A 19100-nucleotide genomic window follows, 5' to 3' on the forward strand; every position below is an offset into this window, starting at 1 on the left:
TCTCAGATTAAAAACCTACTTATTTTGACTTGTTGCTGTGTAAGCTTTTATTTTCTTTTTTGTTTTCATTTTTAATGTAAATATTACTGTTGATTAGCGCAGATTTGTTTTTGGTTTTAAAGCAGGTGTATCGGTTTAATAGCCTTTGGAAACTTTTTTGTCTTTAAAGCAATACAGCACCAAGTTTAAATTGCATGCAAGGAGAAAGAATGGACAGTCTTTAGTTTTAACAATGTCACCGATTAACCTAAGTATACGAATCCTATAATAAAATCAGCTTTCTATTTCCATATAATTAATGTATACTTTATATAATATACAGTAAATCCACTGGTATTGACAACTATGAACATTTGATTTCAGTCAGTCTGTCAGTCATCGTCCAACCCACTATATCCAAACACAGGGTCAAGGGGGTCTGCTGGAGCCAATCCCAGCCAGCACATGGCGCAAGGCAGAAAACAAACCCGGGCAGGGCATATACATACTGTATATAGGTAGACACCACATTCTCTGTGTTCCCCAGTAGACACGATACGTCAGCGCGTCCGCCATATTGCGGGTGGCAAAAGTGTCATTTAAACTAATACAGGTAGACGTGGAAACCGGGCTTTCTGATGAAAAAACAATAACGTCTAAAACAGTATCGTTTACATACAACAGATTTTGGCGAATCGTTTAAATGCAATTATTTATATCTATTTATACACTAATAATGGCAATTATTAAATAATAGTAATTATTATTATTAAATAATTCCTCTCATATAAATAACATTTCTCGGACTGCCTTCTTCCATCTCCGAAACATTTCTAGACTTTGTCCTGTTCTTATGCAACACAGTACTGAAGTATGATGCTGCAGATGTTCTATCAGATGGCTGTGGCGAGTGCCCTCTTCTACGCAGTGGTGTGCTGGGGAGGCAGCATTAAGAAGAAGGATGCCTCACGCCTGGACAAACTGGTGAGGAAGGCAGGCTCTATTGTTGGCATAGAGCTGGACGGTTTGACATCCGTAGCAGAGCAACGGGCACTCAGCAGGCTCCTATCAATTATGGAGAATCCACTACATCCATTAAACAGTGTCATCTCCAGACAGAGGAGCAGTTTCAGCGACAGACTGCTGTCACTGTCCTGCTCCACTGACAGACTGAGAAGATCATTCTTCCCCCAAACTATGCGACTCTTCAATTCCACCAGAGGGGGTAAACGTTGAACATTATTCAAGTTATTGTCTGTTTTTTTTTTTACCTGCATTTTTTATTACTCTTTAATTTAATATTTTTTGCTGCTGGAGTATGTGAATTTCCCCCTGGGATTAATAAAGTATCTATCTATCTATCTATCTATCTATCTATCTATCTATCTATCTATCTATCTATCTATCTATCTATCTATCTATCTATCTATTGGTTAATGCCCTAGTCACTTCATGTATAAAGTACTGTAATGCTGTTCTATCTGGCATCCCACAAAAACTTATCCATTGCTTACACCGTCTTCAAAATTCTGCTGCCAGGATAATAACCTGCTGTTCTAAATCCACTGAACATATTACACCTATTCTCTCTCAACTTCACTGGCTCCCTGTTAACTACAGAATACAATCCTCTTTAATAAAATCCCTGTGTGCGTATAGGTGTCCGTGTGTGTGTCTTCTGGTGAAGTGCGCATGCGCGGGGCACGGTGCGAAGCGCGATATTACTGTCAGAGAAAGTTACAGGCGTTTTACGGAAATACAAGCCAGTATTACTGCGAGAGGAAATTAAAGGCATATTACCGACGCGCACGCCTGTATTACCGCCTGAGAAAATTAAAGGTATATTACGGACGTACAAGCCAGCGGACGTACAAGACAGTATTACTGTCACAGAAAATTAAAGACACACAATACACGACGGCAGCCCACGAAGAACGGTCAGCTCAGGAAGTAAATGTCAACAAAAGAAAGGCTGAAAGACAAAGAAAAATACGACCAACAAACAGAATGAGGTCAAAGTCCCTTGCCATTTAATATAGACTGTTCCAACTAATGTTTATGCACTACTGTTCTAGCGCCCGTTATTGTAACGGGCTTAATGACTAGTACTAAATACTGCTCTTAACATTTAAAGCTCTCCACAACCTCAGATCTCCAACAGACTGACACTCCCTCTCGCTCGCTCAGATCCTCATCTGCAGCTCTACTTTCTGTACCGCACATCAAACTCTGTTCTGTGGGAGCTCGAGCGTCTCTCATAGTGCTCCTCAACTCTGGAATTCTCTCCCCTCTCATATACGTCAGCTCGATTCAATAACACATTTTAAAGCTGCCCTCAAAACTTATCTTTTCAAACTGGCATACCAATTGTGAATTTTGCACTGTTACTCTCAGTTATCTTTGTTTGTCTTTCTTTTAACAGTGAAATGATACACTCAATGACAAAAATAAACAATTTTATTGTATACAAATTGGCTTAATAATTTCTGAAAACATTTCACTCATTCCTCTCTCAATCTCTCTCTCTCTCTCACACACACACACACACACAATGTGGTTACTTAAATATATACAGGATAGGATCTAAAAAACAGAACTGTTTTACATAGCTTTTTCCGTGTGTTGCCACTGTGTAATTTGAGAGTATTCAGTCTGGCAATATGGTGCAGCCTTAGTTTGTGGTAGACAGACACAACTAAAGACATGAGCATAAAATGATGGTTGTCAATTTCAAACTGTGTTTCCTCAATGTGCTCCTTGAGTAAAAACACATCATCTGAACCAATCTCAGCCCAAACAAACTGATTGATCAAAGATCCACTGACAGCTTGCCCTAATGTCGACTGTCAGATAACATGCTCAGCTACTTTGACCACTTTGACTGTACCCTCAGAAGGAATCATCAAACCTCCTTTGTTTTTTTATTGTGAGCAAGTGGTAGCTTTGATCATATGATGCTGGTACAGCATCTGTTACCAGACTAGCACGGCACGCATCACAGGACAGCTTTCTCAAAATCCCGTCTAAGGGCTACCTCCCACTGCTTCCTGAGGTGGATTTCTTTGGGAAACTTTCAAAGTTTGAGAAATGTTAACAGCTAACAACAATCTACATAGTTAGTGACTAAATACGTTTAGCCAAAACGTTGTTTGGAGGCTCACTTGAGCACATAAATGCACAGCTTTGCTAGCTTAGATAGATAGAGATAGAGATAGATAGATACTTTATTAATCCCAAGGGGAAATTCACATTTAGCCTGGCGTAGCTAAAGTTAAGATTATAAAACGGGATTTTCTAATGGCCAAATATAACCAAAACAATTGTTCAGCTTTACCTATGAAATGTAATCCCTGTGATCTGGTTTGGAGCGTACAGCTGTTTGTACAATCCCAAGCAGCACAAGCGTGAGGCATCTTTATCCATTACTTCACTCCACAGCAGTGCCACTCGCATTATGGTGGCAACGTTGACGTACAATGCTGCTGGTCATGAGGTGTCTAGTAATTCTATGTCTATGGGGCAGGGCGCCAGCCCACCACAGACATTTGATTTCATGGTCTTTAATTTTACTATTTATTTGTGAATGCTTTGAAATTACTTTTTCTCTAGTGCCTCCTGACGAGAAATCCCAGCTGTTATGAAGATATCTGTGCCCCGTGGATTCAGTAACACCTGTACTGCAGTATGAGGCACCGTTCGTCTTATCTTGATGTTGAGCTTTTTGCATTTTCACATTTCATTTTGGCTTCCTATACCTGAAAAAAATATTATTAGGCTATTTGGGCCATATTTTGTTTACGAATTTACACCCTTATGATAGTGGGTAATCTAATAGGTGTCTTCAAGCAAATACAACCATTCGGACTTCAGGTTGTGCACACCAAATCAGCGGACCTCAAGGGTTCATCTCCATATGGCCAAGTTACTTATTTTCACAAAACTTCGACAATATGGGCATCGGTAATATAGGCATGTGATGTGTCGTTTTATGCTATTTCGAGGTTTCTGATCACGAATATGATAATACAGTATTTTCAAATTTGATTCCTTACTGGTGGTAATTTCTCAGTAAGAGCCATTCTCGTAAGGTAACAATGTCAAACACTGGCATGTGCGGTTTCGTTTTAGATAATTTCAAGGTCAGTGATTACGAACATGGTCTACATTTGATTTTTGATCCTTTACCAGGCATCCAGCCCTCCACGAACCTCTATCAGAAGGTGAAAATGACAAATTACATTTGCAATAAAAATATTCTGAATTTAAACATTTGAATTGAAACAGACATTTTTGGGGTGGCACGGTGGTAAGTGTTGCTGCCTCCTAGAAATGAGGCCTGGGTTTGTGCCACGTTTTCCTTTGGGTGCTGTGGTGTTCTCCCACTGTACAGACACATGCAGGTTAGGTGAATTGGCGGCTCTTAACTGGCCCCAGTGTGTGTGTGTGTGTGTGTGTGTGTGTGTGTGTGTGCATGTGCGTGCTTTTCCTGTGATTGACTGATGCCATACCCACTGCTTTGAGCCCAGTATGTTTGCTGGGGTAGGCTCCAACCATCCCACAAATCCACCCCAACTCCTGGTATTGGATTAAGCGAGCAAGAAAGTGACATGACAATAATTTTAATATTTCAAATATCTATTCAATTATTAATGTTTATTATGTCCAGTATTTGTTCCTAGTTAAGTAAATCAAATTGTTCTTAAGAACACCCCCAAATCAGGATGCTTACATTTAACTTTGTTTGACAGATGTTTCTATCCAAAGCAACTTACAAATGAGGTAAACATAATCGAGTAATATTAGGACAGGGCCTGTTTGTTCAGCAAGTGTATTAAGACAGGTAACAAAAGTTAATTGCCACAAGTGAAAAGATGTAATAACTAATAATTTTACAATGATCTTAATTTAACAAATTAACTAACAATATAAAATATCACAGTGCACAGTTTTTTTTTTAGACAGATATTCACAGAACAGGTGGGTCTTCAACTGCTTCTTAAATACATTTAGTGAGTCAGCAGTGTGGCTGGAGGTGGGATGTTCATTCCACTAACTAGGAACTACTCAGGAAAACAGTCTGGATTGTGACTTGATACTACACAGAGGCAGCATCTCCCTGGCAGACCTGAGTGGGTGAGATGAAATAGCACCTCACCAGTGTCTCCATATACACAGGTGCTGACCCACTGACTACTCTGTAGGCAAGCATCAGGGATTTGAACTTAATGTGTGCAGCTACAGGCAGCCAATGTAGAAACCTGAAGAGAAGAGTGACATTTGTTACTATACAAGACAGGAGGGTACTCCTTCCAGAAGTGAGTTGCAGTAGTCCCAAAGTGACATGACCAAAATGTGGACCACAAGTTGTGCTATATATTCCATCAGATAAGAGCTGATCTTGCAGCTGTTGTACAGCATGAACCTACATGAATGAGAAACAGTACAAATGTGGTCAAAAAAAGATAGTTGCTCATCAGTTATCACCCAAAGGTTGCATACTGACTTGGTAAGTGTTAGTGAAAATGAGCCAAGCTGTACAGAGATGGGAAGTTGAACAGATTGGCTGGCTGGGATCACAAGAAGCTGTTTTTGCCAGATTGAGCTGTAGATGGTGGTCCTTTTCTCCAGGTTGAGATATCAGTAAGAAATGCAGAGACTAGCAGATACTGTGTTGTCCTCAGGAGGGCATGACAGGTACGGCTGTGTATAATCCGCATAGCGCTGATAAGAGAACCTGTGGGATTAGATGATGGAGCCCAGTGAGTTGGTGTACAGAGAGAAAAGTAGAGGACCCAGCATAGATCCTTGGGGCACCCCAGTGCATGTCTGATGACCCCTTGAGGACTCTCCTCACTGAGGCATACTGTAGGATCTGCCTGAGATATAGGAATCAAACCATCTGAGAACAGTCCCAGTGATCCCAGGTCAAAGAGGGTGGCAAGAAGGCTGTTGTGGTTGACTGTGTCAGAGCCAGAGGAGAGATCTAGAAGGATCAGGACCAATGACATGTTGGTAGCTCTAGCAAAATGTAGCTGGGCGGGCACAGTCAGTGGAGCCATTTCAGTTTCAATCGAGTGGTTCCTCTTGAATCTGGACTGATTGGTATCGAGCAATCCATTTTGTACAAGGAAGGAAGAGACATGGTTAGAAACAGCATGTTCAAGTATTTTGGAAAGAAAGGAAACAAGAGAGACAGGCCTCTAATTGTTAACTTGGGATAGATCAAGTGTTGGTTTTTTGAGAAGCTAATTCTGACATTTTTTAGTATTGAAATGTTTAATGCATTATTTGATTATCTTACTCGTGACCCTGTGTTCGGATTCAGCGGGTTGGAAAATGGATGGATGGAATGATTATCTTAAAGGAGCAGTTCCCTCAAAGTTTAAAGGTCCAAGGTACTTGCACTGGGTCCACAAAACGTCTTAGAATTTAAAAACATCTTATGGCTTTCCTACCCAGTTGTTTCCAGGACACACCATTTGGTAATTTCTAGCTTCTCTGCTGCATGAGGGGCCAATTTTGAATTGCCATTTGACCTAAACTGCATGTCTTTGGACTTTGAGAGGAAACTGGAGCAAACCCACGTGGACCCAGGTGCAAACTCCATGCAGGGGAACCCCGGGATGCAAACCCTGGCCCCCTTAATATGAGGTAGAAGTACTGCCATTGCATCACTGTCGATTATTCATTATTAACATTTTTACATTAACCTTAACCTAAAACTACTGAAAAAAGATACCATTTATTTAAGACTGAATTTAGTAACATAGTGTAATAGATGGGGAATTGAGGGGCAGGGCCACCTGGCCACTCTTTGAACTCAATTTTTGGAGTGACAAAAATTGTAACTAACAAGAGTTATTTAACAAATTTTACTGAAAACGGGATGTTATTTAAAAACTAAAAAAAAAAAAACACTGTCTGGGTAAGAACAATAATATTTCTTGAAAGTTGAAAAAAATAAAACATTTTTTTAGTCACTATTTCAAACACAATTTATTTTCAGCACAATCCAAGATAGTAAAAAACCTCTCATCTCAAGTGACTCAAAGTGCACATTTTCCCATTAATGTTCAGTTTATTTAAAGTGCCTAAAGAAAGTCATACAGCCTGAAATCAAATACATGCTCAAAAGAACTTTTACAAGCTTTATTTACAAATGTTGCCTTGCAACATCTAACTATTGAAAAGAAAGTGACTAGCTCAGACAACTAATTAAAAGTGAAAAACAAGAATGAGAGTTTTGGAAAAGTCATCAATCCCAATTTAATACTTAATAGAGCCAACCTCTGCTGTAATTACAGCCATCAATCTTTGTGGATATGTCTCTACTAGCTTTGTACATCTAGACTAGGGAAAGTTTGACAATTCTTCTTGCAGAATTGTTTGAGTTTAGACATATTCCATGGTAAGTGCCAATGGATTGTCCTCTTCAAGTTCATCCACAGATTTTTTTATTGGATTTAAGCCAGGGCTCTGACTATTCAATCCAAAACATTCACCTTCCTATTTGTTAGCCACTGTGTTGTTCTTTTAGTGATATGTTTAGAATCATTGTCATGTTGCAAGGTGAATGACCTACCCTTCTTCAGCTGTCTAGCAGAGGGATACAGGTTTTCCTCAAGATTTTAGGTGTACTTGGCAGCATCCATTTTCCCTTCAATCCTGACCCATCTGCCAGTCCTTGCTGAAGAGAAACACCCCCACAACAAAATACTTCACAGTGGATATGGTGCGCTTTGGATGATGTGCTGTATTTGCTTTTCGCCAAGCATAGCACTTGGAGTTCAATCCAAAATTGACAATTTTTGTCTCATCTGACCATAGCACCTTTTTCCACATGGCAGCAGAATCTCCCATGTGTGTTTTTGAGCAAACAAGACTGAATGTGGCACTTTTGTGGAAAGGGTTCTTTGTTGCCACCCTACCATAGAGGCCAGCACTGTGTAAAGTTTGAGACTGTTGACACATGCCCAGACCCAGCCACAATGCCATGCAAGTTCTTAAAAGTTGCCTTGAGCCTCTTGGTAGCCTCCTGATCAACACCCTTCAAGCTTGGTCATTCGGTTTGGATGGATGGCCTGATCTAGGCAACATTTAGCTTGTGCCATACACCTTTCACTTCTTACTGATGCCTTAAACAGTACTCAGAAGGATAGCTAAAACCTTTAAAATCTTTTTGGAGCATTCTCTGAACTGTGCCTTTCTACAGCTTTATCCTGGAGGCCTTTTGACAGCACTTTCCCAACTGTGTTTCTTTTTAAGAACCTTGCACTACTAATAGCTGTCTCTTGAAGATTTCACTGTTTTTACTAATCAACACCACTACAATTGATGTCTGGTGGGGCAATTAACCTAGTGTTTGATCTGGTAGCTGATTGGTTGCATCTGAATGGTACATTCTAAGGGTATGATCACTTTAACAAACCAGGTATTTCACCGATTTTTAATAATTGTCCAAAGTGTTTTAGAATGTTATTTTCACATTGACAAAGAGGGTTATAATGTGTAAAATAGCTAAAAATAGGGCTGAATTTTATTTTCTTTTCCAGGGTGTTATGTGACCAAAGGTATAGATTTTCACAGGGTATGATGACTTTCTATAGACACTATAAGCATCTTGTTTATATTTTTTCTTTGCTTCTCTTATTACCTTACAACTTCAGTGTTTTTGAGCCGTTTTTAAAATGCCATGCAAGTCCTTATTCTGGTTTGACAAACTGAGATATTGGACCCTGATAAACCTGGTTACTAGGAGATTCCTCCTCAGGTAACCAGATTACTTAGCTAAGTAAACCCTTAATGCTTCCAGCAGCCACAGATTTTCTGAGGCAATGCTTTGGTGATTGCATTCTTCTTCTCTAGGTTAATATAAGCTGTTTAAATATTTCACTACTTGTCACATTTTTTAAATGTGTTGTTAAAGGTGCCTTAATCCAGAGGTTTAAGCTCGAGGTAAGTAAAAGGGTAGTTAGCTACCTAAAATGCTACACCATATGATAAGCAAGGGCAGGAAGTCAATCCTATACTCCTCATTAAGCACTCAGCTTGTGCTGAAATGGAAAATCAATGCATCTCTTATCTCCAGAAAATGGTGTTTGCAATTGTTCTGGGGATGGAAAGATGCAAGCAGGATTCTCTCACTCATTACATTACACACATATGCAACAACAGTGTACATAATGGACAACTATCATCATCTCATAGTTTCTTCAATGCACACAGAACAAGCACATTCTTAACTACAGTATTTAAAGATGTTATTTTCCAAGTCAATGGAAAGCAATTATACATAAAGATGGGCATTAAAGGTAAAAAAACAACATGAAGTTTGCGTGTGTGTGTGCGGGTGTGTCCTGTAATGAACTGGAGGCTCATCCAAGGATGGCTTCTGCCTTGTACTGTTTCTGGTAAGCGCACCAGCACCTCATGTGCCTTAAAATAGGTAAAGCAGTTAGAAGCTGGCTGCATGAATGAACAGACCTAGGGAGAAGACTTTGCCTAGGAGGATGCTAGATAGGCAACACAAAGATGCTAGATAGGCAACACAAACCTTGCAAAGCTGGTTTGTCTTCATGGTAACTTGAGAAAAACAATTGTAATTTATTTAGAATTGTACTTGAAACGTTATTCCAACACACTGCTCAAATGTGATTTATTAGGAATCACTGGTGCTTCTATAAGTGGTCAAAGTAAGTGAATGAGAGAGCATTTTACACTGATAATGTCAATATTGCAGTTCCCTACTAGTCAGTATTAGGCTCCTAATGTTCTTTATTTAAATAGTGATCTAAGAGTGCACACAAAATTCCACATTATTTAAACTTAAAACTAATGTATTACATAGTTAAAATCAGTTACTGCTTCAGGAAGAGACACCAAAAGGCCCTTGGCTGACACTGCAAGTACGGTTTAAGAAGCAATCAATGCATGTGGTTATACAAGAACAATGGTGTAAACTCTCAGCAGGACTTTGTGAACAAGAAATCTGGTTAATTAAAAGCTGCTGTCCATTTTTAGACCTCATTACAGGTCCTGTAGAATTCTGGTAATCACATTCCAAAGATGAGCATATTAAAATTCAAAAGTAAAAAAGCAGTAGAACTGATGACTGGACTTTATGATAGGCCTGATGAAATCAACATTTGATATCAACAGTTGTTTTCGTAAAAAAGGAACTATATCAAAAATAATTAAAATTTATTACACTTTGAATGATCTGGTGTGACTGCTGCCTTGTGTTTGGCCTCTGCATTAAAACAGTTTCATTAGCTGGTTTAGAGTGTTTAAAAATTAACTTCAACCCAAGTGCCACTAAAAAGAGAAGCCCTTATTCATTGCCTTGGACAGCTTCCAAAATTTCCTGTTTAACTTAATATAATCTAAAATAGCTCCATAACCTGTAAAAGGTAGGAAATTAGTAGCTGGGGAAAGCGAGAAGTGAAAAACAATATATTTGGTTTTCTCTCTTCTGAAATGATTGTTACTTTTTCACAACAATTTAGACAGAAGCACATCTAAAAAGATACTGCTCTGTGACCTAACGTTTCAAACTTAGTTTTAAACACTAAAGGAAAGCATCATGTAGATTTCAAACACCACCCAAACCCAAGAGAAACACAATTAGGCAAGAGGTTTAAAGAAGGGCAGGACTTGACATTTACAGTACATTGAGAATTATCTGCTATGAAAAGCAGTTAACTTTGCAAAGTACTAGAATTAGGAAATGCTTTAAAAAATAAAATAAAATGTGTAGTCCAGAATGTAATTTTAAACTATTTTTCCTGCTGCTAAAAATACTAAAAGAATTAAGGCAGTATTAAAAAATATTTTTTGAAAATAAGCATTAAGGTTTTCAGCTAGAAAACCCTATTTCATAAACCAGCAATGTTAAAAGACTGCTTTTTGTATTATTTCCAGTTTAAAAATATTACAGTTGTTTCTCTCTTCTTTCAATAATACCAAAGATCAAAAGTCATTAGAAGGTAATAAAAATTAAAATACTATAAAAGAGTAAAAACATTGGGAAAAAAAGTAAAACAGGAACAGACAAACATTACATTTTTTTCAGGCCAGTTTATTTTTATTGACATGAACAATGTTTTGTTTTAAAAAATGTACAGCTACAAGAAAACTGTGCTGAGATATATATATATATATATATATATATATATGTATGTTTATTAACTACTGACTCTTTATCTACCAGTACAAACAAAACCTAAAATTCAAAAAGTTCAGATTTGTGGACAGCACATAAAAAAATTACATTTATTTACAATTTTTTTTTCCTTTTTTGGTATTTCACCTACACAGTTGCCTCTATAATGAGACAAGGCATTTTAAAACTCATGGAATTTTAAAATAAAGAGCACGGTTCAGGTGCAATGTTACTCCTCAACGCTTGCGACGTACAGGTGTAACTGACCTGAAAAGAAAAAAGAAAGAAAATTAATGCTGCCATTTCAATTCCTCGACAACCGGTAAATCGAAAACAAGCATGTGAATGCTGACTGTGCCCAGACAATTATGAATTAAAATCTAAGTAGCGATATTTTAAAGGAATGTTATTAGAATAAAGCAAAAGATGGTTCTTGGAAATTGCTATTACTTGCCCTTCACAATGCATTTGCTTTATAGATACAACTATGATTGTATTAATATCAGGAAAAAACAGAAAAAACTATTCATAAGGGGTAAGCCATTCTTCAGGATGCATTATCAAATGTTAATGATTTCTGACACTACAGAGTTAAACAAAAGAAACAATCTAATTTTAAAGTGTAGCACAAAAATAAAGTTAAATTAAAACCTTAATGGAATAATTAAAAAAATATATCCAATAACAGTGACTCTAAAAGAAAATACATTCAGTAATAGTGCTTTGCTTTAACATTTAGTAATATCATTCAAAGGACATTTTAATTTTTAATAATGTATAGAAGGGTGTACTACCTTGATCGTGACTTAGACTTGTGTTTGCGGCTTGCCTTCTTACCAGACTTGTGAGATTTTTCCGTTGATTGTGAACGACTACGTTTGGATTTCTTTGATCTCCTCTCCTTACTAATCTCTATGGAATGAGGACTGCTCCTACCACTAGACTCTGAATCTGAATCCCTTTTGGGGTTCTTCATAGAGGTTCTCTTACTGGAACGGCTATCCTGACGGGAGATCCTGTTAGACGACTCACTGCGGAGATCTGTCAGTTCACCCTCTCTTTTCCTCTTCGTTTTACTACCTGTTCTGTCATCCTGACTTGCTGATTTGTAATCCTTTTCTTCATGTTTCTCCTTTTCTTTTATTTTCTGCCTCTCTCGTTTTTTTTCCTGTTCTTTATCTTTCTTCTTTTTATCTCTGTCATTGCTCCGACTTCTTTCCTTCCTCCTTTCTCGATCTTTGCTACCGCCTTTCTGTTTACGTCTACTCCTGCTAGAACTTCGTCTCCTCTCCTCATTCCAGCGTCTATCCCTACTCCGGCTTCGGCTTTCCTTGACTCTTTCTTTTGATCTGCTCCTCCGCTGGTCTCTACTGCTCCTTTGATCTCGGGAGCGGCTATGGTTTCGTCTCCTTGACCTCTCTGTGCTTCTGTTTCTGCTGGATTTCCTCCTATCTCGTCCTTTGTCTCTACTTAGTTCTCTCCTGTGTCTACGAGAGCTTTTACTTCGGCTGCGGCTACGCTGCCTGGCTCTGTGAGAGGGAGATCTGCTCCTACTTCGTTTCTTCTTTCTCCTGGGGCTGGAGGAACGTGAGGAGCTTCTACTGCTAATGGAACTTGAGCTAGAAGAGCTGCTTGATTTACTACTGCTACTACTAGAGCTACTGCTTTCACTGCTGCTGCTTCTGCTGTTGCTGCCTGAAGAGGTCTGACTTCTACTCCTACCTGACCACTCCTTTTCCTTCACTGGCCTTTTAGGCTCACTAAGTTCAGTGTCAACTCGAGACTTTCTTTTCTCAGATACTGACTCAGGCTCTCTTTCTTTAACTTCTTGTTTAACCAAACTAACAATCTGATCTTTCTCATGGTCTTTCATCTCTTTGTTAATCCGATCAACTTGTTTTTCATCTAGTGAAAAAGAGAAAGGGAGGGAAAAAAGATATATACATGTGATAAATCACTTAAACCACATTATGGTATTGGCAGACTTGAAATGGTTACTTGCTAAATCTGAATTAGGGTTACTAACTTTTATTGAAAGTTAGTAAACTTAATTATTAGGTAACAGATAAACAACACTTACTACCAGTTACACCAAGCAGCACAAACCTGTTTTATTATACCTTTTTTTGGCTAATTATCTCTAATTACATGAAAAATGAGGCACTTGAAGGAGGGATAATCAGGGCACTGGAGAAGAGAGGAAAAAACAGTAGTATCACTTGATCACCACACTCCAACTCTAAAAAGAGTCAAATGACTGCTGCCTGAAGGTCCACTCGCATGCTTTATTTAAATATTATGATATTAGGGCATGCTATATTACTTTCACTAAATTAAAAAAAAAAAAAAATCTCAAAATATTTTTCACCAAATTTTACCATCATTTAAAGGTTTGCAACCTGTAAGCTTTACAGGTAATTTCAGCAATACTTAATTACCAATCTCTCTAAACAATTAAGCAAAAAATCATTAAAATGATATTTGAAATGGCAATTAGCAGATCAGATTGTAGCACAGATGGATAACAGGTATTGTAGTTACATATATTTAAGATGGAAGTTAAAACGGACGCTGTATTCGAAGAATATTGATTATACTGTGATTGACATTTCAAAATATTGTTAAAACACTTGAGTGAAATTTCTATAATGTAGTATGTGTTACCAAACTCTTCTCTAAATCATCACCATTGTCGATGTTTGCTATAAAATATGTTAATCAGATACTCCCATACTGAGGGTGGTTTAAACTTTCCATAAAGTGATCTATCAACCATATCTGAAACAATTTGTCTGAAGAAGATAAAAAAACTTTTGGTGGGGGAAAAAAAAAAAAATTTTCACAAACCTAATATTTTTATTATTGTGTAGCGCAGTAGTTCAGCACTACTGCATCACATGTTGAGGCCGGACTTCAGTTCATGTTTTGTGTGAATCTGTGTCACAAATATCTGTGTGGAATTTGAATGTTCTTCTTACATTGGTATGGGTTTTTCATCCAAATCATTAAGGTTTGCAATTGGGAAGGCATTAATAAGAGCATGATTGTGTATGAAAGTGTTAGACAGCCACAAGATTATCTAAGGCTTCATTCTTGGTTGTGTCCTGCTCTGCACCCAATGCTGCATCATTCACAGTCCTGAATTGTATTAAGAAGTTCAAAAAAAAAAAATGGATGGATGGTGAATCACTAACATGACTAAGGGAAGGGGGAAACAAAACTACTATAAGTAAACAGATTAATAGTAAGAAAAAAAGGTCACTTGATTTTGGAAATACAGATGACACCACTAAAGAGATGTATAAACAATTGCCGTAGCTGGCATCATTCACATATCTGACAGGAATGCCATCTTATAAAAAAGAAGAAGAAGAAAAAAAAAAAAAAAAAGATTCTTAACCCATGGTTTCTAAATAATTTGCATACCTTCTGCTTGCTGTCTTTCCAAAATGAGCTGTAGCTCTTTCTCTTTTCTTCGAAAGGCATCCTGCTTTTGCCTGATTCTGTGTCGCAGCTCTTCATCATCAGTGTCAGAAGATTCAGAGCCTCTCTCACTTTTGTCATCTTCACTGTCATCAGAACCGTACTCACCCAGCCCACCTGCGTGCACAAACCCACACTCTTTCACACAAGACAAGTATCTTAAATGTGCATTTTTTCATTTTGTTAAAGAACGCATTTACATGCAAAAATCCTTTCTGCAAGACTAAAACCGAATTCCAGAAAACGGTTACCAGTCTATTTAAATTTGTGTAACAGGGTGAATTATTGTGTCTGGGAATATTAAAATACTTCCAAATTAATGCAGACTATTACAAAAAAATCTCTTTTAGGGTACAATTTGAAGCAAAACAGTGAGTAACTATCCCTTTATTTGTGATACAAAGTGCTTAGGCTGATATATAGGAGCCATGATAAAATAATCAGACTTTTTAGGAATACATCACAGATGCAAAGATATCATGCCTGTACTTTTCTCTGATCTCAAAAACAGTAGGATTATGTGGATTCCTAGATGAGCGCACTCAGTCTGTGCAAATTAAATCAACATCTTATTAACTTTCCTTCAAACATGCTGCAGGAAAAGAAGAAATTTATTATCCCTTTGTCAGCTATAGCCAAAATGCCCAAAAGCCCAATTCTCCCTACTTTAAGCTAAATATTACTTACCAAGTCCACTTAGAGAAGCCAGTGCACTGGACTGTGCCAGCTGCTTTGCAGGAGCTTTGTATCACATCAACAACAGGAACAACATGTTAACACATAAAGCCACGATTCAAAGTCATGAGATTCTATGGCATAGTTAAATTCTACTATTAGGGCTGCTTTGTAAAGGAAAGAAGAAACATTAGAAACATACAACCTGTTAAAGTGAAAAAAAAACATACGTATTTACTGCTGATATAACAAAAAGCTGGCTCTGACATACCAAACATATTTTAAAAAGTACCATTCTTTGCTAATATTGATAACTCACAAAAGAAGAGTGAGATCTTCCTTCTTTAAGGGGTCAGATGAGGAATGTGCTTAATAATCGAGCTGTTAAACACTCAAATGTAGGGATTAGTACAAGGCTTAGATAAAGGCCTTTTTAATACTTGTTTATCTTCACTTAGTAAATACCTGAAAACAATTTTTGTGATACTGAATATATTTTTAATCTACTCATTAAGACAACAATCATACCAATTGTATGGCCAGCATTTTATACTGGCATTTTATACTGACTATTACAAATTTCAAAATTGCGGAACATTTTTTAATTTATTATTTTTTACATTGGTTACTTTTTTATTTTTTTAAATACATTCTGTCATATCAACACAAAAGTAATACACATTAACAAAATACATACCTTTCGTTGCTTTGCGATGAACATCTTTAGCCACATTATAAATTTCTTCATTGGTAACTTCTAGAAGAACTTCTGTTAGAATTGTTTTTGTCAACATCATCTATAAACAGATATATACAAAAGGTGTGTGTGTTATCTGCAACCTATTTTTACTGACATCAAACAATTTGAAACTTACATTTCCGTAAGAAACCATTATTACGGAAAACATGGCAAAAATTGTATCTTATGGAGAAAGTGCTAGAGAGCCATAATGTTCATCCTTTATCTTGTAGCAAAGTAAAAAATGTAAAATGTACAGATCAAGAGAAGTATGGAACAAAACGAATGAGATAAAAGAGGTGACAGGTATGTGCGGGTACAAGAGAAAGCCATCTGACAGGGACGAGGTCAGGTGAAAATGTTGTTTGTTCAGTGCTGGGACTATGTGTTAATCAAGAATAAGAGCTTGTTTTTCTCTGATAGGTATATCTGAATCCTTTAGACAGTTACTTCTGCTATTAATAACAATGAAGTTAACAAAAGTAGATTTGGACAGAACTTTGAACTTTACTGCTATAGCATGTCATATGAGACTCCAAAAAAGCCCACAATAAGTTAATTTACTCTTTAAGACAATGTCACATACAGTATGTGTATCTCATTAAATATCACATATTACTAAGACAAGTGTCTGAGAAGACTAAACCAAAAGACAAGTACTTATCACACATTTTTGTTTATTTTATCATCAACAACTACATATTCAAGTCTATTATTAAATTTATAGCGCTTTTACCATGCAGGATGAATAGGAAAACACACTAACATTAATATTAGCAACAGAATACTTTATAATTGAACATACCAGTTGAAATTCTCTTTCTTCATCAGTCATCTCTGGTTCACTCTGTTCCTCAGGTGCTGGAGAAGGACTTCTGCTTTCTGGGTTCTGGCTTTTTATTTCAATTCTTTTATCTTCATCCTTTTCATCGTCCTCCTCTTCTTCCTCCTCCTCCTCTTCCTCCTCCTCCTCTTCATTTTCATCATCACTGTCCTAAGTTGTGTGACGATTTAATAAAATACTGATTTATTCAGGAAATGTAATTAGAAGTGTAGTTTGTATTTCAGATGTTAAGAACATCAGCAAGATATTCGGCAAATAACCGATAACATCACATACACCTGTTACATCATATCAGCTAGGCATTAAGGTTCCTGAAAACTTAAAGATGGGCCTCCATCACAGTAGTGAAATGCTGAGGCATACATAAGGACTCAGTGCTTCTTGAATCTTGACCTGGATATATTATAGCTTCATACCACTTATGTATGTTGTTAAAATGAAGAAAAATATTTTGGGTTGAGAACGTGCTTGTGATGGGTTGCCTTATGACTGTGTAGTAAAATTTTCCTAGTTTGTTCAAACATGAATTCCATGGCAAGTGACATACCACCATCTATTTAGCATTCACTGCTGTAGTATGTGATCTAACGCATGGACTATAAATAACACCAACGCCTGATCACAGAAAGCCTTGGCTTGTACAGTATGAAAATCTACTAGGGTAAATCATGCAATACCACATGTTCACAATGGCTTATAAGTAGTTTGAACATGAATAGCTCAACACTCTGCCATTAGTTTAGTTGAAGTCCAGGTTAAATGAACATGGACAATCCACTTCAGCATCTCACCACTGTTGAACAACGCACCATAGTAGGATTTCTTTGGGCAGAGGGAGTGAAACTTGCTGTTTTGCGTACTGTGATACATGGTCCGTGGCGCTGTGCATTCAAATAAATAATCGTGCCCTGTGAGGTGCAGGCTCTGATCAAGCGCAGGTGTGTGCAAACGCACTTTGCTCCGGGGATAGTTGTGGTGACTGGCTGTGTATGCATGTGAAAATTACGAGGGTCAGTCAGGTGCCTTATTATTGCCTCAGAGGGAGCAACGAGAAACACCTGCGCCCAATTAGGAAGGCAGAGTATAAGAGGAGCTTGCATGGCAGAGAGGGGAAAAATATAAGAATAGAGTACAGATGGAGAAGCAAAAAGTGATGGCAGTTAAAGGACAGGACAGGAAGGAAGTAATGGGAATGATTTGGTGCAGGAGAGTAAAGGCAGGCAGGCAGTCAAGAGGAGAACCCCCTTGGGGGAGCGTGAGGCTGACGTTTAGGGGCTGAAGTTGGCCATTCCAGCTGAGCGGTTTGGTGTAGCTGGACTGACGTGGAGTTTGCTCCCAAGTCCAGGGAGAGGCAGCGGGAGATAGACAGAGCAAAGTGAGGCTCCAGGAACTCGGGCCCGTAAATGAATGTTGGCTGTGCCTGTCGGTGGGTGTCTCCTCTGCCGAAGGGCCCAGTGCGGGGTAAGCAGAAGGGACATTAGTTTTAAAGTGATGCACCAGGGACTGAGAATTTAAGAAAAGTTTCCTGCCTCAGGATTTTAATGGATATTTATTATATTTATTGAACTTAATTTTCAACCTCCACTTACACAAGGACTTTTTATTGGATTATTCATTTATGGAAGACTTGACGCTCTGTACTGTTTTGAACACTGGCTATTTGTTTTTTGATTGATTTTAAATCCCTGCTGCATCTACCCCTTGCTATGTAAGTGTGCCCTCATTTTCTCAGTTCATTTCGGTTACGACTATTGATGGTGGCAGTTTCAAGAGGTCCCTGAAGGGAAGTGGGAGCATGGAGCTAACCCACACTATCAAAGGTACTCATAAATATTCACCATGACACCAGCACACTTCTCACAACCTGTGAAACAACCAAACTGAGTGACTAACAAACACAGACACATATTAAAAAAAGTGTGACAGGAAAGAATGACAGACAAGCTTGTGACGTAAAGGAATCACTGAAATTGAAATGTCAAAATAAAAATAATGGGTGCAGCACAAAGATATATTGAATTGCATGATGTTAGGGTAAGAGGATCAATATGGTGGAGTTATATAGTGCCACGGCAGTGTTTTATGCTAAATACAGCTTCAGTGACAATGGACAACTGGTCGATACTTCAAGAATGTTTGCCATCACAACATTATTTTAATGTACTTCAGCAATGAAGACTTCATCTTGTAAAACTATTAAGTGTTTCAATAATTTTCAA

The 19100-nt window shown here is 37.8% G+C and overlaps 1 protein-coding gene across 2 annotated transcripts in view; it reads right to left on the reverse strand.

Moving 5' to 3' along the window:
* Positions 1–11035: 11035 nt before the first annotated feature.
* The window catches only part of pnisr (PNN-interacting serine/arginine-rich protein), a 33350-nt gene continuing 25285 nt past the window's right edge, over positions 11036–19100 (reverse strand). For both annotated transcript variants that reach the window (XM_028797850.2, XM_051925498.1), the window contains exons 7-12: positions 16843–17031; positions 15996–16095; positions 15311–15364; positions 14567–14740; positions 11935–13045; positions 11036–11407 (exon numbers count right to left, since the gene is read on the reverse strand). In XM_028797850.2, coding sequence (XP_028653683.2) covers positions 11377–11407; positions 11935–13045; positions 14567–14740; positions 15311–15364; positions 15996–16095; positions 16843–17031 — 1659 coding nt within the window. In that variant the 3' untranslated portion in view covers positions 11036–11376. The remainder of the gene's footprint in view (positions 11408–11934; positions 13046–14566; positions 14741–15310; positions 15365–15995; positions 16096–16842; positions 17032–19100) is intronic.

Source organism: Erpetoichthys calabaricus, chromosome 3 (assembly GCF_900747795.2).
Source record: "Erpetoichthys calabaricus chromosome 3, fErpCal1.3, whole genome shotgun sequence".
Lineage (NCBI taxonomy): Eukaryota > Metazoa > Chordata > Cladistia > Polypteriformes > Polypteridae > Erpetoichthys > Erpetoichthys calabaricus.